The sequence below is a fragment of the Orbicella franksi genome, chromosome 10, assembly GCF_964199315.1.
Source record: "Orbicella franksi chromosome 10, jaOrbFran1.1, whole genome shotgun sequence".
Lineage (NCBI taxonomy): Eukaryota > Metazoa > Cnidaria > Anthozoa > Scleractinia > Merulinidae > Orbicella > Orbicella franksi.
In genome coordinates, this window is record NC_138154.1 from 23954316 (window position 1) to 23974610 (window position 20295).

A 20295-nucleotide genomic window follows, 5' to 3' on the forward strand; every position below is an offset into this window, starting at 1 on the left:
TGAAAGCAGAGCAGGATTGTTCAGAAGCCGGTTAACGCTAACCCAGGATTAAAAGTTAACCAAATTACAACTTTCTCTTCTATACAAATGTTTTTTGCTGCTTTGTTTCGTGGATATAGTGATTAGTCCATTCCCTTTTTTTCTCTGTTTAGCGTCGTCCGACCGACCCAGATTTTCGCGTTTTTGAAAAAAAAAGTTAAACAGCAGGCAGTGAAGGCAATGAAGGCAATGACACATTATTTCAAACAACTGTCTCTTTAATCTGAAACATAAGCAATTTTTTGCCTTACAGATTTTTAGTTTTTCCTTGTTCTCGTTTGAGTTTAACAACGACGTCGACTTTTTCCTTCCTCCATTGCCGCGATGTTGACTTTGTAACAACACCTTGTTGTTTCCAGGCTCCATGGATAGTATGCTGAGGTACCGAGCCTCGTAGCTCCAGACTCCTTTTCCAATTTTATTTTTGTTTTTTTTTTCCTTTTCCAACCGACCGACCCAAAATCAGAAAACGTATTCGACAATAAACGAAAAAAAAAGGGGGGGATGGCCTTATTAAAACTCAAAACAGAAGACCAAACAATATACAGAAAACCTCAATGCAAAGTTACAAAATTCAAATCAAAATTCTACCTTTTCCTGGGTTAGCTTAATTTGGCTCTGAGCAACCCGGCCCAGAAGCTACGCTTTTAGGCTGGCCTAAATCTATATATTAGTTTTTGTTCACAAAAATAAGATCAATTCTAATCCTTGGCTTGGAGGTAGAGACCATATCTTTTGGACACTTTGGAATATCGTTGGACACTTGGACTATAGTATAGATTCGTAGTCAAGGCATGGACAATTGGACTGTCGTAGATTCGTAGTCAAGGCATCATTTTTAAGTTTAGTTTGTGCAAATGTGTGTAATAGAATAAATGTTAATCTGGTAAACAGTAAAATATGTGAACTACACTGTACATTTCACAGACTATGCACAAAACTGAAATACTGTAAAGCAATTAATAATTATAATGGCAAACCAGAAGTAAATTACCTGCTTCCTGGTAGATACATGCATCCATCCAGAAAAACACAACCAGACAACAATATATACCAGCAAGCCGCAATATCATCCGCCCTAACAATCCAAATTAAAAGAAAAGATTAAAACCTCACCAATGCTACGCAAAGTCGTGGAGACTAAAGAAATAGGGTCAAATAGGAAAAGATGGATAAATTACATGCATTCAATAGAAATCAACATTAAATAAAGCAAAAAATGACTAACTCTGATTAATTATGAAGCATTAAAACCCCTCCCTGAAAGAATGCACATATCACAGTAAACTTCTATATTGATAGAAGGATGATGGTGCTAGCAAAGATGTGTGTATATATATGTGCATTTTTGCAGTGTTTTCTAAATGAAACACAAATATTTTTTTTCCTTCTACATGTTTCCATTGAGTTACAGAAACACTTTTGAAAGTTTGGAGGAACTCAAAAAAGCTGCCAGGCTCCCACTTGTAACCAAGTTTCATGGTCTGACAATCTACACAATCATAGCAAGGGACTTTTCATTCATTAAACATAATAGTTACGTACAATTGCACCTTAACCTAGTTAATTATGGTTTGCTGCATCCTTGTATAACTCACAAAAGAAGAACAATTCTTATCATTAATTGCAGCTGATGCTCAGTTCGTGTCACCAGTGAGTTTCACACAACAGAGATTTCTCAACACATTTGGGGTACAACAGGAACAAACAGTCATGTTTGTCTTGAACACAGTGTACACGTACAAATGTTCCCTTTCGCATGTAAATTAATTCAAAGTCAAACTTTTAATAGCAAGAACTTCACTTACAATAATTACTACACAGCTAGCAAGGATTTCATTAAGCATTTCAGCAAGAGGGCAACTGGTTTTCACAGGTGGGCAAAACGTTTTGAACTGAACTTCTTTTTAGAAAACCTTTCCTCTAGATGGTCACACCAGGTGGGCAAAATCACTGTTACAGCCGGCCAATTTATCTTGTGCCTGGCCCGTAATGAAAACCCTGAGCTAGTGATTAAGCTGTATTTCAGTTGATTATCCAGTAAAAAACTCACACATAAAGTAAATAATTGGAATCTTCTGCCTCATATCTTGCAGTCTCTGACATGGCTCTGGAGTTTAAATGAAAGGCATGTTAATTATGTTAACAACAGTTTCATGAATATATTAATTGGTGACATGTGACTGGCTGAGACTGAGTAGATGGAACAATGTACTCAAAACAGTCATTTCCCTTACAAATGGAATAGTTACATTGTACAAGATAATCCAAAGAAGTCACCTATTTTGGTTATTTCTTTCTGAAAGGCCCTACCTTAGTTATCTAGCAGGCAAGTTTCTCAAGGGTTTTCACACACCAAAGTCTACACTGTTAATGATGTACATTGATTAAATCTGCATACTAAGAATATAAACCTAATAATAACATTGTGCAAGGCACAATTACAGGCACATGCAATACACGTAATTATAAAAATTGACAGGGCAATTAAATATACAGAGAAGGATGGTAAACACATTTTCACGAACAAATTAATGAGATAGATTTTTTGGTTACTAAGCGCACATTGCTTGGCCGTATTGCATAACAAATCTTATAAATCAACATTACAATCACAAACAATCAAAAGTCATGGACTCTTCCCTTCAACAAATGAAATACTTCTCATTTGTTTTCTTGAATTGTCAAAAATGTTTTCACTGACACCTGTTTGATTCCTACAGATTAATTAGTCGTGCCTCGGTGATATCTAAGTGTATTAACATGTGTCAACTGTGTGTCATTAAGTGAATAAAACTGCAAATTATAGCTCCAGATCTTTCAGAGCCATCTAAATAATGGAGAATACAGATCAAAACACAAAAAAATGCATCCAAGCTTCTAAGGGAATTTGGGTCTCACATTGAAATCTTCCTGGTTGCAAATTTTGCATCAAGATCCAAACTGGATAATTTATTGATCAAAGAAATGAATGATAGAATCTTTCAAGGCAGTTTAACAAAGTTTGCCTTTGTATGTTTATAGACTTTCTTTACAACCATTGAAAGCTTACAAATAATATATTTTAATCATTCTTTTACCTGATCAGAACTCCTTTAATAAGAATTGTAGAACTGATCAATCTTAAAATATTCACGGGCATTGCTTTCAGTAAGTTATTGTTTCAAAAACTTTATGGTTACTTCAAAATCATTAATAATTCATAAAGGAAAATACATTCGAAAGAAATGAATGTTTAATGAGTGTCTTTAAATTCAATAAAGACACGGCTAAATTTTGCAGCTGATTTCCTCCAGAAAAATAATAATAAACCCAAGCATTATTCAACAAATGAGTAGATCTACCACAGACGTTTTTGAAGCTGTTCGAAAAACCCGCAACATGTGTTTTATCAGGTTTAAAACATTCAGCTACACCTCGTGTTTTAAATCTGATAAAACGTATTGCTGCTCGTTTTTTAAACATTACATAAATGTTTTTAAAAATTATTAGTCTAAAGGAATTTATAAATTTAAGAGTGTCTCCATTAGGGATATAACAAAATTAATGCAATATCTTTAACAAAAAAGAAAAGAAAGCTCCAGTGTTGAAACATGATAAAAAAATAATTATATTGTTTTCCTTCATAAACACAACAAAATTATGGATTAGCCAATATTTTGGATAATTTCCCCCTACAGGGTACAAACACTTCCTGTTTAAAAAAACCCTTGCTTCCAAGGAACTATAATAATATTACTGACAATTGATTTACATTCCTGGTTACAAAATGTTTCATTTTTGTAACACACATACATATACAGAGACACAACCTGAAAAATTTGAAATCTTGGAGATCGCCAATTTTACCTAAGTTCTCAACTCTTAAAAATGTTATCATTATAATTAGAGCTTAACCAATTCAACCACAAAAATGCATCAAATATTCCAACATTTTCCCAAAAAGTGCCAAAAATTGGGCACAGTAAGTGTCAAAAATGCACTGTAGCTCTCCTTTGTATCTGGGAGATTTGGTGACCCCTTAGGGAGACTGGGAGAATCAGTATGTATCTGGGAGATTCCTGGATAATCCTTGAGTGTTGGCATACACTGTAGATGTGCTTGTAAACACTATATGCTCAATTTTTACAAGATTAACCATCCATTTGTGCACATATAACTTCTTAAAGAATTACATTTATTTGCTGACAGCAATTGGTAAGAACAAACTGACTCACTCCCTTTTACATGTAGCTTCACACTGTCTTACATGTATTAGACACCTATTCAAACTTTAAGCTGACATGGCTTCCATGTACAGTATAATAAAAGGTAATGATAACATTGTATCTTTTTGCAGTAAACATTTATAATTAGAAAATAATGCTTTGCTAATACCCCCTATGTCTATAAATAGCAAAAATAGTAACTCATTAGCTTTCAGCTTCATACATGTAAATTCATGTTCCATTGGTATTTATACTAACACTATTTTTATAGTACTTTACTCAAGTGGCTTTTAAAACATTGATATATATACCAGCATGTACATGTGTAATGTGAATTTGGCTATGTACGTGTACATAATTTACATAACATATTTTTGCGTAATTCTGTTTGTGTGATGCACTAACCTGACAGAAGACTCAGACAGACCAGCCACGGCCTGCATCCCGGATAAACAACAAAAGATAGTCTCAACATCCTAAAGCAAACAATGTGAAATATTACAGTAACATTAAAAATGTTCAAATCTTCTCTAGATATAAATACATGTAGCCCAATTGTGGAAACTATTCTGCCCAAAATTATAAATACCCAGGTGAAGTAAGGGGGTAGATTAATTTTGAAAAGGAAGCACATAGGACTGGAGTTTTACTGTATTTTGGCATATCAGTCCTAGATCAATTCTAGAAATTAGCATTTGTTATATTTTAAAAGGCTGTGATGTTAATGCCATGTCTCAGCTAAGGTATAAAATTGTCACCTAAGACATCAATCTCCACAAAACTTGAATTGGGTCTTTCTACGTACATGTAAGTTTGTGAATTTAAATTCAGTAGTGATAAAGCCAATTAATTTCCCTGTGAGCTGTGATTTCTCCTGTCAAGAAGCGTAGAAGAAAACATTGCTAATCAAGTAGCCTCCTGTCAATTAAGGCAACTAGTTTGAATTCCAATTTAATCAAGCTTTAGTGAACAAAAGCAAAATATTTACTTTAGCCACACACACAGTGTAAGGAAATACTTGGAAAATGAAGAAGTTCTAAAGAGTGATCTAGCATAGATAACCATGGAATAAACAGTGTATTCATTACATGTACAATATACTGTTTGTTATTACTCAAATGGGGTTACATGTAGTAATATGTTGTATGGTGTATGTTTTAACCATCTACAGTATATGAATATATACATACATGTTTGACTGGAGTTCTATTGTTTACTCCACAGAATACTATTAAAGTAGTTTTATATCTTTATATATATTAAGTGCACAACATTTCAGAGATGTGCATTTGTGTGCAGTATTCTGAGGAGAGATTTAATCCTCACATCCTAAGTCTCTCTCCTTCCTAAAATTCTACCAAAGATTGAATTTTTTTGGAGAGGATTGAGACACTGACTGATAAACATCTGAGCCACAAGCTAACAGTCTCTCAGAAAATTTAAGAAATGTTGCTAGTGGTAAACAATTAGAGAGAGGTATTCCACCCAGAGAGGGTAGAAAATATTCCAGTGGTAAATTAAATCTATGTTGTAGAAAAGTTACTCTGCTACATGTATGTGTATTACTAGACATACACATACATGAGCATGTACAAGAAGTTTTAATTAAGACCCCAAAAAACACCAACAGACTCATATTGAAATAAATATAAAAACTATATCTAGTCCTTGTACAAAATATCTGCTGAATGACAACAGACTATATGCCGCTCTAGTGTTATGTTCCTCAGGTATTAGTAATACATGCAATTTTGTGACCTAATTAACTAATCTCATTAAGAAATGTTTGTGGGATAAATGCATTTTTGCTGATGTTTTTGTTAAATATTACAGAAAGTCTATAATGCAGCAGAACTCCTACCTAGGAGTGGAACAAATTTTTCACCTTGTGCATATATACAAGCAAAAGGTTTGTCACTAACAATTTATACAGAATAAGATGACAAAGATATAAGTAATTAAATCTTAATAAAGTTTTGTGTTGTTTGTTAAAAAATCCATTCACGTATTGATAAAAACAAAGATACGCTGTAAAAATTAAGCTCGCTATAAGCCTAATGATTGTGTGGTTACTGTCACTCACTACTGATACAAGACGATTTATGTCCAAACATTTTCTATTAAATTACGCTAAAAGCTGGTCAGTTTAATCAAGTTGCAATGCGGAACGAAAGAAAAATGCTGGTATATGAAAGCGGCGATTGTTGCTCAAAATAGCCATTCAATTTCACTCTCGAATGTACAACGAACGCAACTCACATTTTCGCTATTTTGCACGCATATAGCAAGATTTCCTTACGCTTGTTTTCGTGCCTCACATTTGTGAATTGCAATTTGTGCTCCTCTGTCCAGCTTAAGATCGCTTCCGCTCAATCGCGGTAAGCTTAAATAAAATATGATTATCACTCATTCATTGACGTCGTGAAATTGACAACTATTCAGAGTAATTCGCAGTGTTGTCGATTTCGTTGATCAAAGCTCACAGTGCTATTAAAGCTTAGCTCATATTCAGCAATCTGTAAAATAGTCAAATTGCTAGCACAATTTAATATCACTTACCTCATTTGTTCGGTGGTCAACAGGCTTTCGAAGACAGTTTATAAACTCAGAATTATTGTTCAAATTACTTTCACCAAAAGCCATAGTCATTGTGTCTCGATCGCCGAGAGAAGTCTTCAACCTGTGGGTATAAGCTCAATTCTTGACAGAACAGCCAATTCAAAACTCGTCTGTCCACAGAATGAAGCCATACGTGATTTGAGTGACTTTGAAATCCCTGTACGAAAATTCTTGCATTCCAATAACGTTAAGAAAATCTATAAGCTTCCTTCACATTTCAACAGAACAGCTCGTACGTAACAAGTTAGTGTAAATGTATTTACATTTCGCGGCTAACAAAATGGCGGTGTATAAATAGCCGAGATTAGATCAAGCAGTGCTGAAGCTTATGCTAGCCCCCTGTCTCCAGTTCAACAACAGTGAATGTATAATGCAGTCAAAAGCCCTTGTTAGTTGTATTTAGTCGGGAGTTTTTCCGTCTGAAAGACCGGCGTTTATGAAATCACCAGTTTACGACGGAGTCCTTGGTTATCCTGCCACCAGACGTGCCAAACGCGAGGAAAAATCAACAGCGTAACTTTCGTAGTAAACAGTTGACGGCTGAGCTAAATTAAACAGGAAGAAAGCTCCTTATCCAACGTTCAATTTTGAAATTCTGGTGGCTTCCTCTCCTTCACGACTGAAGTGTAAGCCACGCTGTAAATCCGTCAAACACAGTGCTCATTTGAGCTCGTCGTCGTTATTTACGCGAACTTATCACAAGATGGAGGATAACAAGCAAACAGTTTCTTTGACGTGTTTTCGTCAACGCCGGTTAAGGACCGACACTACACATCTGTTCACAGCCTTTCGTCTTCACTAACAACGTAAAATAAGCATAAAATATAAATACAGTGAGTTAAATCGGCTGAATAAGGGCAAGCCGTAACGAAGTTCAGAAGCTTACTTATTTAGTCACGAAAAAGTAACATTCGCTTAGGATATAAACCCTCATTTTAACGTGTTCTCAGAACGATGTGGATGAAATTAGCAGCCCACATTAATGAAATCCAAGAAATGGCCTCCACACAGAAATCATCTCTCGAAAATTAGGACAACCACAAAACGTCTTCCTGGGATGCCATAAGCTTCGATTTGGCAATGCGATTTCCGTGCCTTCGCACCTGAAAGAAAAGACAAGATTGACTCACCCGTATCAAGCAACAACAGTGAACAACTAAAAGCTCCTTTAGTCCACTTTCTGAATTTCAAGTTCGACTTAATTGTTCGCAGTGAGGTTGAAGTTTTGAAAAGATATCAGTGCATTTACATGTTAATCAAGCGGAAGTTACTATGGTCAGGTGATCATGGTTTGCTGAGGAAGGACTAAGTACGAAGAAGGAACAAACCGGAAGACCAAGGAAAAATAGGTCCGGAAAAAGTCCGCACCGTGTCTACTGATAGGGGGGAAAATGAATGAAGTTCATTCATCAAAAATAACCGTGAAAATAAGAAAATAGTATAATCTTTAGAATGAAACAATTAAACGAAGAATACTGCTTTAAAAATTAAATGGAACTAAAAATTTAGTGACAGTCCCATTATGTAATGAAAAAAGCATAGGAGAGAAAATTTGTTAGGGTACAAGAAAAAGGAAAACTTATTTCATTTCAGTTCAATTCAATTCAATTCTATTCAATTTTGATTTAAACTCTCATAAACATAAATTTTACTGAGGTGTCAGAAAAAAAAATAGAATACATATAAATGTGATAAATAGCATTAATGAAATAATAATAAATAGCACTAATGAAATAATTTACAATTGTGATTAAAAAATAAAGTGTTAAAGAGAGATAGAAAAGGAGATAAAGGAGGACAAATAGTTTGGGATAAACAGTCGTGGTTGGGTGCCCATCTGAATAACTGGCGCAATAGTTACTTTCAAGCAAGGAACAATTTGCGTCAAATTGATAACTTGTAATACAACTATCTAAGCTAGATTTTAACCGAACTAACTAAAAAGCAGTTTGCGTCGGTGTGTTTCCAAGGTGGCTCATCCAGCTCGAAGGCTGGTATCCATAGAGGAAACAGTGCAACACAGGCTTCACAGAGGGATCATTTAATTTACTTAACGTGGCTAGAACAACTAGCGATAACTGATGTAAACGTTAGTCTACAATAATACCAACCTTTGATAGATAAAACGATCATCGTGGTTTTCAGGTCAAGCACGATTTCGGCCGCTGATCGAGCCTAGCTCCATCGGGATGGTGGTTTCTCATTTGTCGAAATTAGCCAAAACCAAGAGCGGGGTTTTCTTGACCTACGGCTGGTAATCGACTGTACTATTTTATAGCCTGTTTCAGGTACAATGGGCAAAAACGTTGGCAGAAAAAAATAGCTGTATGGCACAGGATACCTTGCTTGGGAAAAGGCCATGGGAGCGGGGTCTGAAACTGTAAACAGTTAATTGTATTGATGACGCAATCATCGCTGGTTCAGCGGCCCTGATTTTCTCTTCTCTTGGCCGCGATTTAGTGCCTGTTGTCCGTGTTAGAGATAGTCTGTACAATGGAGGGTTTACTTATAAAGAACATTATATGCCAGGTCCAAGGGAACTGTCCCCGGCGGTCCCCGGCCCAATACTTTTAGGGGGTTCCGGCTAAAAGTGAAGAGAACTCTCCGTAGCAGAGGGGTGTCCGTAGGGGATAGCCTCCAACAAAGACGCTCTTTGGGCTCGTCACGCAATCTTCCTCCCCATGAACGTCTGCTGCGTCTGCTAAAACAAACAGCACAGTCCTTTCCCTGGGTTCGTAAATATTAGCTGGAGATCAGGTGGAAATTAGTTTACAGTCAATCAGTGCCGGGTCGTTGTGTATTTTGATACACAATGTTTAGCTTATGATTGGCTGATAAGGATTTACATCGACGGTTTTACACTGTTATGAGGAAACTCTAGTTGAATGGCCATGCTTGTATATATCCGTTGAAGGCTCTTGAAAAATTTCTCTGGGTCCAAAGTTCGCTGAGCTGCTTCCTATCGGGAAGTGCGATGTGCATGGGCTATGTGAATAGCCCTGTGTTTCAGCCGCAGTTCATGGGGGAGGAAGATTGCGTGACGAGCAAATATAGCGTCTGCGAAGGAGGCTACGTAGGGTTACGCAAAGTCTGCATACAAGCCAAGTGGCGACTCATGAGGCCGGAGCTTATCCCGGTTTCCGTAGCATGAAGCTACTAGGAGTATTTCTACTCCACCCTGGATGGGATGCTAGTCCATTGCAGGGTTACCCTCAACATTAAGTTCGCCGGTACCCATTTATGCACCTGCGTGGAGAGAGGCACTGTGAGAGTAAATTGTCTTGCCCAAGAACACAACACAATGTCCTCGGCCAGGGCTCGAACTCGGACCACTCGATCCGGAGACGAGTGCACTAACCATGAGGCCACCGCGCCTCCCACGTAGAGTTAGGCTCGACTACGATTTAGTTTTCCCTGTCCAACACAAAACCTGTCAAGAATCCAAGCATAGACTCAGTTACGCAGAACTCGTTGAGTTTTAACTTCAGCTGCATGCATTGCGAAACTGAGCAAAATCAGGAGTCTGAACTCCTCGAAAAATGGTATTATACACTTCTAGTGTATTTTACAGGGCACCAATTCTTAAAATAGCCAGGGGGCTATATGATATGGGTAGCCATGTACTCTGTTTATTTTAAAATTATTTTTGTTCATCTAATTTCTAGCTGGATGAGTACAAACAAAGTTGTTGTTGTTGTTGTTGTTGTTGTTGTTGTTGTTGTTGTATGGAAAATAGATATTTCACAAACTACGCGAGCAAAGTCCACGCAATTTCTTTTCAATGTCTAATTAATATCAATGCGCACGCTTCGGAGCTCGACATCTTTCCTGCCGACCTTTTGATCCACCAGTGGTTGTACACTTTCTTTTGTGTTTTAAATGCCCTGTTACATTTCTGGTTAGGTAAAATTTGGTTTGCCCTCGGTTTCGTTTCAATTATTAATTTAGAGTTCGTGTCAGTTATTGAACGTTCCTAATATTAATTGAGAAAGCGCGTCGCAAAGATACTTCATAGAAATTCTCATTTCTTAGCCAGTTTATCAACAACAAGGTAAGAAACGTCTTCGGTTTCTTTACGATGCAAAGGAGACAAAGATAAATTGTTTTGCCTTTTTATTAAGGAAAGTATCTTGTTCTTGTTTATTTACAGCCTAATTATCAATTTGTTACCAGTTATTACAATTATTTCCTATTATTTTATTGTTTTCATCTTTATTTACTATTATTTTTCATTTCATATTGAGTTATATTTTATGATGGCAACTATAGCTTTACATTACATCTGTTCTCGCATCTGTACAGCATTACACTAGTCTGCGTGCCTTTTGTTACTACAGTGATATAAAACATTGCTTTAGTCTCAAATTGAAAAGACATTACTGAGCCCTAATATTAAATAGCTGCTTAATTAAATAGCAGCAACCGAATGTACTTTTTAATACGACTTTCGTCTTAACATGAAATGCCAGCGGTCTTCTTACAGCTCGACCTAAACCCTCTCGGGCGAATCTAGACGGGACCTGTGTCGAGGAATGGAGAGACCTCTGGCATTTCTATAGTGCTATTCAGAATTGACTGTTGATTGAGTTTAATACAAAACTATTATTTCTTCACGTTAGTGAATTATGTATGAATTTCTTTGTAAAAAAACAAATAGAAACTAAAACTTAACCTTTCAACGTAGCATCATCTCGACCTTGTTCAGAAAAAATCCGGAAATGAAATTTTTGATTTTCCTATCCTGGAGCTTACAAAACGATTGCCGCATGATGGCGGAAAATACAAAAGGGAGCCTGGAAATGAGCAGGCCATTGACTGTAAACCCCAATGTTGTTCCTGTATTTAAAGCTTAACTGGACCTTTTTTTGTAAGTTGATATTTGGTATTAGCATTATAATTGTAATATTTTTCATGTCTCCTTTTTCAAGCTTTCTAGTGAAAGGGAACTTGTTAGAAAATGTCAGTTCTGGCGTGGCCTTGACAACGTTACAATGTAGGCGTAACTATTTCTTTCGCCTTTTTTACATCCCTTGTTCTAAGAAACAAGGACATTTTGAACCTATGCCCTGTGGTTGTAGAGTTCCAATTCATCGTTTGGTGCAGTCGCCTCGTAAATGGCAAGTTGCAATATATTTTCAAGCACGAGTTAGCATGCGCAAGCAATGATCTTCAATGCGCGGACGCCAATTTTACTGCGGTACTTGGATATCCTCGAGACTTGAAGCCTAGGTCGCTATCCATTTAATTTCAAGTAATCTTTGGAGGTACTCCGTAACATTCTTCGAGTTCGTCGAGAAGCCTGGAGCGACTTCTTATCAGGTGGTTAGTAACGTGATTTGCTTTCCTTGCTTTGATTGGCTAAAACCTGCTTTAGGTTTTGGCACACTGCCCGGGGTATTCATCAACTCTGCCAGCCATTCTTATCTGTGTATGAATCACTCCTTGCCTAGTCCTTAGTTCGTTAGTTGCCTGCCTTCGTCACCTGTTTATAGGCTGATGAGAAGTTTCTTTCAGTGCTGGCGTTTGCACTTTAGCATGATTGTCTTTCTGTTCCTTAGGCTGACCAACGCAGCCATTCAAAATGACTGAACCTTTGCCAAACTTTTCTACGGACAGAGCATGGTTCATGCTTGGCATGCGTTCTCCGTTTATCGGCTTATGTTTGTTTGTAAAAATGATTTTATGTTCTTCAACTTCTAGTGTGGGCTCTTCTCTCGGATTTGAACGTTCGTCTTGTTCTGTCAGTACTGGAGAAGGTATTGGCGAAGAGCGAGGGGTTGGGACCGGAGTAATCTGGACCTGAACAACCTAAGAAAACGTGATAAACAACAGTAAGAGTTGTTAGACTTGGACACGACCGCGTTTCAGTAACCTTTATACGTCATGTCATTTCGAGTTACGAGCTTCAATAAATAGAATAAATGGCGATAAGTATTTCGAACTACAAAAACCTTAAAGTGCATACATACTTAGCAAGGGTTTGAATGATTTACCGCTAGAGTGCATTTGCCGCCACTCTAGGAGAAAGTAACTTGAATACTGCTATTTCTATAAATATTTTCACAAGATGGTATGCGTTTACAAAATTGTCTTCAACTCGGGTATGTAGGTTCGTAATGGGAGATTTTTTGAAGAAAGAATTGAACAATTCTAGCCTGCCAGTCTCTTTTCTTTCTGCTCGGAGAGGGATGAAACAGAAGGGAGTCTGACAGAGTCCGTCTCACTTGGTAGAACAGTTTATAAGCAGCTATATGAAGCCGAACCTATATTTTCCATCTACCGCTTTATTATTTCATCATCAAGCCAATGAAGACTGTAGCTGTAGTATCGTATAAACTCTCGTTCTTAGGACATCATAGCTTGATTAAGATATAGCACAAACAGCGGTTACCAGGTTAACGTTGAGTCAAGTCAAGTCAAGTCAAGCCGTCTTTATTTAGGCAGGGTAGCCCCGTCAGCCATAGGCTGGTAACAAAAGGGGACCTGCGTAAAATTAAGACTACATGATAAAAAAAATTCAGAATTTAAAAATTACCGCAAAGTTATGTACATTTAAAAACGTACTGCTGTAGATCATTTTTGTAAGTCTAGGTTCCAGACCTCTAATATTTACGATATATATATAGTTTTCAAAAACATTGTAACAGCCACTTCTGAAAATGTATGTGGACCAGCATACAAAACGTTAAGTTCTGTATTAAATGTGATGGAATATAATGTTTACTACCGCTGTTTGTGTTATATTCTCAATCAAGACTATAGCATTCTTGGTTTGTATTTGACGTAATTGCCAACATGTTGTTATCGCTGCCAAAGAAAGTTTATCAATCGTTGTAACAATGATCGCCGAGATAGATTTAAGCTCCATAATGAGATCGCTGTTACTATGGACACCGTAGTCATAAGGACCGCTCAACCTTTTGTAGCGGTGGCAAGGATGGCAGCCATCGTAGTGATTTGATATGAAAACCTGCCTAACGCGGTGACTTGTTAACTTAGTGGTGACTTCTCGTCACTTCTAAGCTTGTTTTATTTGCCAGACCACCACAACACAGGTGTCACGTCTTTTTATGATGTCTCCCGGGACTGGCTGCGAATCACCTATCAAAATATTCAAGTACAGGTCTTGGAACAGATGCCAACCTGAACAACTGATATTCGTGGAATTCATTCGAATTGTCTTTTTCTGGTAACTGGGCATTTTACCGCGTACAACAAGACGAGATGCCCTACAATATGCGTTCCACAATGCAAAGCACCCGTGTTGATAATGATGATGATAATGAGCAGGATGATGATGATGATGATGACAGCGACGATGACGACGCGATGTCGACTATGATAACAAGACGAGCCGAAATTGAAACGAGACCTCACTCTAAATAAGTGAAAAGACTTTGCTCTATGTTTCTGCATATTTCACAGTCGCATAGTGACAACATCAGGTCTTAGCGCCAATCCGAATAAAAGTCCCGTTTGTTCAATTACAGGCTGTAATATACGCCTTTTATCGACATAGTTGGGTTTCCAAGTATTATAACACGAAAATTATTTGATCCTATCACAAATCCATACCGTATGTGCACTAATCAATGCGAGAAAAATTCTTTATGGAGGAATTTAAGCGGTGACTTTATGATTAATTTACGGTTTGGGTTCTTTTACATAATTTACTCCACGGTTCCACCCTGTAGCCTCAGTTATCAGTTAGATTTTGGCGTTTTCTCAGATCACTGAGTTAAACTCATTTCAGCCCCTTTTTAATCTATCAGTAAATTTTGCAGTTCGAAGATCTCAGCTATGATTATGCATGTAATAAAATCTCTCAGCTGACATTTAAAATTTTGACCAATTCCGTCTCAGTTACACTAATTAAAAAGAAAGCGTCATGACAGCTAAAATTTCGACCAATTCCTGGCCAGAAATTGCACCCCGGCCGCACTTTGAATAGTTTAGTATTTAAAGCGCTTTAATTTTGTCCATAGATAACGACAGAAGTACTGCGAGAGGAATCTAAAGTAAAGTAAAGTAAAGCGTTTTATATAATAAAATTTTATTTGTTTACTCAGCACAAAGCCTGGTATCTATGGAGACCCTGCATCTAAAAAATACATTACATTAAAATTTAAGAAGGTAAAAAGAAAACTATGCTATGCAAATTACAATACAAAAATAACAATAAAAGCTGCAATTAAAAGTTGAGATAAAAGAAACGTTTTGCTCGAGGGCAGAAAGTCTGAATGCTTTCGGGATTAACTCTATGAGCAGGGGTTCGTTGAAAATTTTGGCGCAACAAAAAAGAAATGTGCTTTTCCCAGAATTTATAGTTTAACCTTTGGTAGGGATAGCTTGATATACTGCCTCGTGATAAAGTTATGAATGTTGCAACATCTGGTGAAAATAATCTAGTGAAATACAATTTATATAAAATTTATACGGTTAATGATTGGGCAAAGTCTAACAGAGATTAAAATCGTAGTGTAGAGTGAGGTGTAGACGATGAAAAACATTAACACTCGAAAATACGGCTCATTATTAAACAAGACAGAACAGCTGTCAAAAAGGCTCAAAAGAACACGTCACGCAGGAAAAAAATAAACAATTTGCAACTGTCTTTCTCCAAAATGCTTTCGGCTATGTTGCGGAGCTAAGCGACATGTTTTTGTTGCCAAACCATCAAGTTATATATGCCTGCCTGTCAGTCAGTCACCCAGACGTCGCAAAAGTTTGTTCAACGGATAAACAAAGCTGGAATAATGATTATCAAATAACTAGTGAGTTTCTTTCATACCGAATAATTACCGTTCAATTTATGGTTGTCAAACAAGAGTCGGCGTCGCGAACAAGTTGCGTTTTTCACAAGACAAACTTACGCTTTTTACATACAACTCAAGGGCTACCGAGAATATAAAAGTCACTGAAGAAAAAGACAATGTTGTTAAACACTATAAACATCTCTTATCGTAAGCAAACTTAAAGCCGTTAACGATAAGAAATATTCTTCGGAGTAATTAGAAGAAAGGTGTTTTTTTTCATGAACGTGTGAAACTTAAGGCCGGCGCATTGAATATTAATGTGGGTTCATCACATTTTAATTTCTGAGCAAGTCGAACATAAAAACAAGCGAAATTACAGGTGCTTCTATTGAAAATGTGACATCCTTATGTATAATTCTAAGGCGTCTTTGTTTCGTAAAGACACTCATTGACATGAAATACTTAGCTCATCACTCGTACGTCAAAACAGGAATAAAAATTCGCTTTAAAGGTCGCGATAACACACTGTCCCTTTTTGTCGAACAGCATTTGACTAGAAAATCGTTTAAAACGTGACCGACGGCTATTCCAGCCACATAAGCATCCTTGACGACAGTTTAACCCGAAGCTAAACGTATAATCTTTCTCGAGCTTTCTCATAAACAAAACTAAAAGGAGTCATTTAAAACTCGTTCTCGAAAATTGGTCAAAAAATATTTTCCCTTCTTCTACCATCATCTTCACGGGAAAGGAAAAAAGCGAACAAACAATTTCTCGTCTGTTAGGCGTGGATAATGAGACATCAGGATCAATAGCCTTAGTTTTGCCAAGTGGAAAATAAATGAGCTAATGTTACAGCAGGATAAAGAGCATAGTTTACTTACGAGTTCGTTTTTGCTCCCCGTCTTCTCCGTTAAGGTATTTCTGCGTGAATTCCCACCATTGTCTGGAGCAAGTTCCCTTTCTATTTCGTCATGACTGTCGCTCCTGTTCTCAAAAGATGATAAAGTAGAAAACTTTCTATCCGTCGGTTCGTGTAAAACTCCGTCGGAGTTCACGGGAACAACTTTATTTTGAAACACTAATTTAGGCTTTTTGGAATTTTGAGGCGATCCCTCGTTTTCTGTAGTTCCTTCACACGGCAGTGTACTTTTGTTCAAATGAAGTATAGGCGTCGGGCCTTGAAAATCCATATTATCTGCAGACTGACTACGATCCAGATTCGATCCTGTGTCAAGACCTCGTACAACGGAAGAGTTGAGCTTCGGAGGCATTCGTTGAGGTCGCGTACCATCTGGCCCATTGGGGCCCATTCCTAGTTTCCGCAGCGCTTTAGAGTTCAGATTTCCAATTTTCAAAGTCTCAAATGGATCTGGCATAGCAATAAGCTTCGTTTTTTCCTCAATGACTCCACTAATGGAGACGATAACGCCAGACATGACAGCAAGTCCAACCACCATGTAGATAAGGTTAAGGAACTCCAAAACAACAGGAGTGGCATCGTCCTGGGGATATTTCTTTTTCACATATACCGGTACGAAATCGCCAAAACCGATAGTTGTTAGAGTTACAAAGCAAAAATATACAGAATCGAAGTACGTCCATCCTTCCAAAGCTTCAAATCCAAAGGCTGGAAAGATAATAATGGCTGAAAGCAAAATGAACGCTATGACAGCAGTCTTGATTTCCAGTTTCTCCGTTTCTCTGTTGTACACTTTTCTCTCGAATCCTTTGATAATAGTTGAAATTCCCTCCGAGATGCGGTTTCCCACGGAACGAAGGGTTAAGCCTGTTAGGGGAATGCCCACCAGGGCGTAAAAGATACAGAAAAAACGTCCCCAGAAGGAAGTGGGCACTAAATGGCCGTAACCTGTCGGATAAAGAGAAATGCAAACAAACTTTCAGAGCAAAACGAACACACACGAGAAAATAGAACACGCTATCGCGTTATGCGACAAGAAAAAGCAAATTGTCTTCTAACAGCTATTAATTAAATTCTTGTGAAAAGGCAAAAACAGAAATTTGGCTCAGTTCGGAGCATTTTGTTTCCTTTTCATGGGCTCAAAATATCGAGCTATTTATTTGTTACTGAAAAGATTTGAGTCCCTTTGCCTTGTTAGACCCCTCGACAACATGCCATCCGTAGAACGTTAAGCTCCTACAAATATTTGTTTGAAAGCGACATATGAGTTAAATACAGATCCCTTTTAAGCCCGACGAAGTTGTTATTAATTTGCGTGGCTGAGTTGTGATCATAATTACCGGCAGCTTGGCTGGTATAATGCTAATGGAAACCACACGGAGAGAAATGCTGGAAGAACCGCTCTGAATATATCAAACTCCTGAAAAGCGATTTTTAAACTACACGCCTAAACTTTGCCCCAGTTGACTATTGTACATTAGCATTCGAGGCAAGGAATACTTAACCGTTCGATGATATGTTGTTTATCTAAAGCATTTGAGTGCTTTGTTGTGGGAAACGACCGCATTGCGTTTTGCGGCTAGAATCTGCGAGGCGGGTCGAATGAAAACAAGCATATCGAAAATAAAAACCTTGTTAGTACCGAAATTTATACCCGATTTTCTCTTAACGACAAAAAGGTTGGTAATTCTGCACGGCAAAATTGCAATCGGCTTTGCCTGTTGTCTGGCAAGTGCAAATGTTTGAGTTTTGAATGGTACAGTAATTTTTTTTTTACCTTTCTCGTATCTTTGAACGCGGTCTTATTGTACTTCCGATAAAATTGGCTTGCGTAATGTTTTATGATATTACCTACATCTATGATTAACCGAAGAGAAATGACTAGGCATTACTGTAAGCTAAATTAAAATAGCTTGGGTTATAAAAGAGTGTTCTGCTCCGTAGCAACGTTTTGAAGTGTGCCTCTTCGCTTTTCTATGCGTTTTAGAGTGAAAATTGACGAGTGTAAGCTAGCGTACTTATTCTCCTGCGCCCATTGTGAAAATTTTAAGAGGTTTATGCATTGCCGACCAATTTGAGCATATTGAAATCACATTTTAAGGGATGAAATAAAATATGTTCGCTCACAGCGTAAGATTGGATTTCCAATCTTATAAAGTGGTGGAATATTTTTACTGTCATACAATTTGCTCGCATCTTAGATGCTGCTTTTTCTTCAGCGCATTTAAAGCCTAAAAATTTAAATATTAAACAATCATTGTACACAGCTGCCTGCTTGAGACGAAGCCAAAATTGACCGAATCTGTGATATCCAAAAGGATCAACGCGATTCCCTAAAAACTGTCGATCTACTCAGTCACCGCCGCTTTAAGTAAAAAACATCATCGAGCGAGGAATTAACCGACGTTACGGCGCGAAGGTAGATGTCGATTTTGGCTTGCAACTGATATACAGTCGTCGACTCGCGTGGAGCTCTCTTTGAGTCTGTTGCTAGGGCAAGATTAGACCCTAATACGTTATAGCGCGGGTTTCAAGTAAGCGAGAAAATGCGCGCTTCGGAAAATCCAGTTTATCACAACAGCAACTGATTAGCAGGGTATGGATTTAACTTACCAATTGTAGTAACTACATTTCCAGCGAAGAAAAACGCGTTCATGAAATGCCACTGGTACCTTTGAGGATATTTTCCTGTCTGCAAATCGAAGCCCAGTTCTATCGCTTTCTTGAGTTTCTGAAGAAAATCCGTCATATCGACGTCCGAAATGTTGTACTTTTCCGTAAAATTATTGCTCAGGAACTCTTCGAATTTAAATTCATTCCGTTGTTTCTTCTCATAGTGAAGCTCGATCGCTTGAAAAATGGCAGCTCCAAGGAGAAGGTAGACGAGAAATAACACAATCCTTATAATCAGCTTCTTTGTGTTTTGACTTAATGCCATAATTAAGCCTGAGTAACATAGGGAAAGAAAGTTGTGGCAATCATACAAAACTTGAACGACTTCACATTATCTGATGCTGTCGTGTACGCCACTGGTGAAGCCGAGCGTCGAGAGGAAAAAAACCATGATGATAATGGGTTGAAGCGCCGCTAGATTACCCGTTGTTTGGTTGGTAGGCTTGACAATATGGCCTGCACTGAGGACGTTACTAGCTTCAACACCTGTTCCTCAGAGCATGCGCACAAACAGTCCCCGACAGTGGCAGGCCTTCATTAAAGTTGGTTCGCTAATTACAGCAGGCAGGATGGAAAACCGTTGAATCGAAAGCCCTCCCGCGAGCTGCAATATTAATGTGTATTTTTATTTTTTTTTTTTCTTTATCGACTTTCATTTTTTTTCCTGAATATTCCTGAACGGTAATTTCGCCGAAAAAGAAACCCGCACGCGTTTGTAGCATGTAACGAGAGATAAAATTTCGATCATGTTACCATAAACTAAAAAGCTGTTGTGACGTCATTGTCATGATGCTGAATATTCTGTCGGCCATACTGTGTGGCGTGTTCCGCATTCGTTCTCGCTAAAGTCAATGTGTTTTTGAACAGACCGTGCATAAAAACAGTTTCTCAATCATGCCATCACCTCTGTTTGTTTTTTTTTTGTTTTGTTTTGTTGTTGTTGTTGTTTTTTTTCTTTTAAACGGGAGAACAGATAGCAAGATATCCGTGTTGACAGTTTTGTTTTAATGTAAAATATATATATAAAAAAAATAATCACTTTTGAAATAGGGACGTATTGATAATATTTTGGGCTCAA

At 37.6% G+C, this 20295-nt stretch overlaps 2 protein-coding genes across 4 annotated transcripts in view; both read right to left on the minus strand.

Annotated features, from left to right (window-relative positions):
- LOC145500851 (rap guanine nucleotide exchange factor 6-like) overlaps positions 1 to 8416 on the minus strand; it is a 39088-nt gene extending 30672 nt beyond the window's left edge. Inside the window, exons 1-5 of one of the 3 annotated variants that reach the window (XM_081480383.1) lie at positions 7997 to 8416; positions 6807 to 7664; positions 4653 to 4723; positions 2093 to 2149; positions 1034 to 1117 (exon numbers count right to left, since the gene is read on the minus strand). In XM_081480383.1, coding sequence (XP_081336509.1) covers positions 1034 to 1117; positions 2093 to 2149; positions 4653 to 4723; positions 6807 to 6896 — 302 coding nt within the window. In that variant the 5' untranslated portion in view covers positions 6897 to 7664; positions 7997 to 8416. The other 2 variants (XM_081480384.1, XM_081480382.1) reach the window with 2 other exon arrangements.
- Positions 8417 to 10961: 2545 nt separating this feature from the next.
- Positions 10962 to 19868, minus strand: LOC145501902 (uncharacterized). The gene is made up of 3 exons (XM_081481292.1): positions 19158 to 19868; positions 16507 to 17492; positions 10962 to 12674 (listed from the first exon to the last, which is right to left on the minus strand). The coding sequence occupies exons 1-3, from the start codon at positions 19480 to 19482 to the stop codon at positions 12345 to 12347; spliced, it is 1641 nt and encodes a 546-aa protein (XP_081337418.1). The 5' UTR covers positions 19483 to 19868; the 3' UTR covers positions 10962 to 12344.
- Positions 19869 to 20295: the final 427 nt, after the last annotated feature.

Excerpts from the sequence above, each read along its gene's own strand:
- LOC145501902 (XM_081481292.1), bottom strand. The coding sequence starts at position 19,482 with ATGGCATTAAGTCAAAACACAAAGAAGCTGATTATAAGGATTGTGTTA. Across the intron at positions 17,493-19,157 it reads AAATGTAGTTACTACAATTG|GTTACGGCCATTTAGTGCCC; the intron begins GTAAGTTAAATC and ends TTTATCCGACAG. Across the intron at positions 12,675-16,506 it reads CGGGGAGCAAAAACGAACTC|GTTGTTCAGGTCCAGATTAC; the intron begins GTAAGTAAACTA and ends ACGTTTTCTTAG.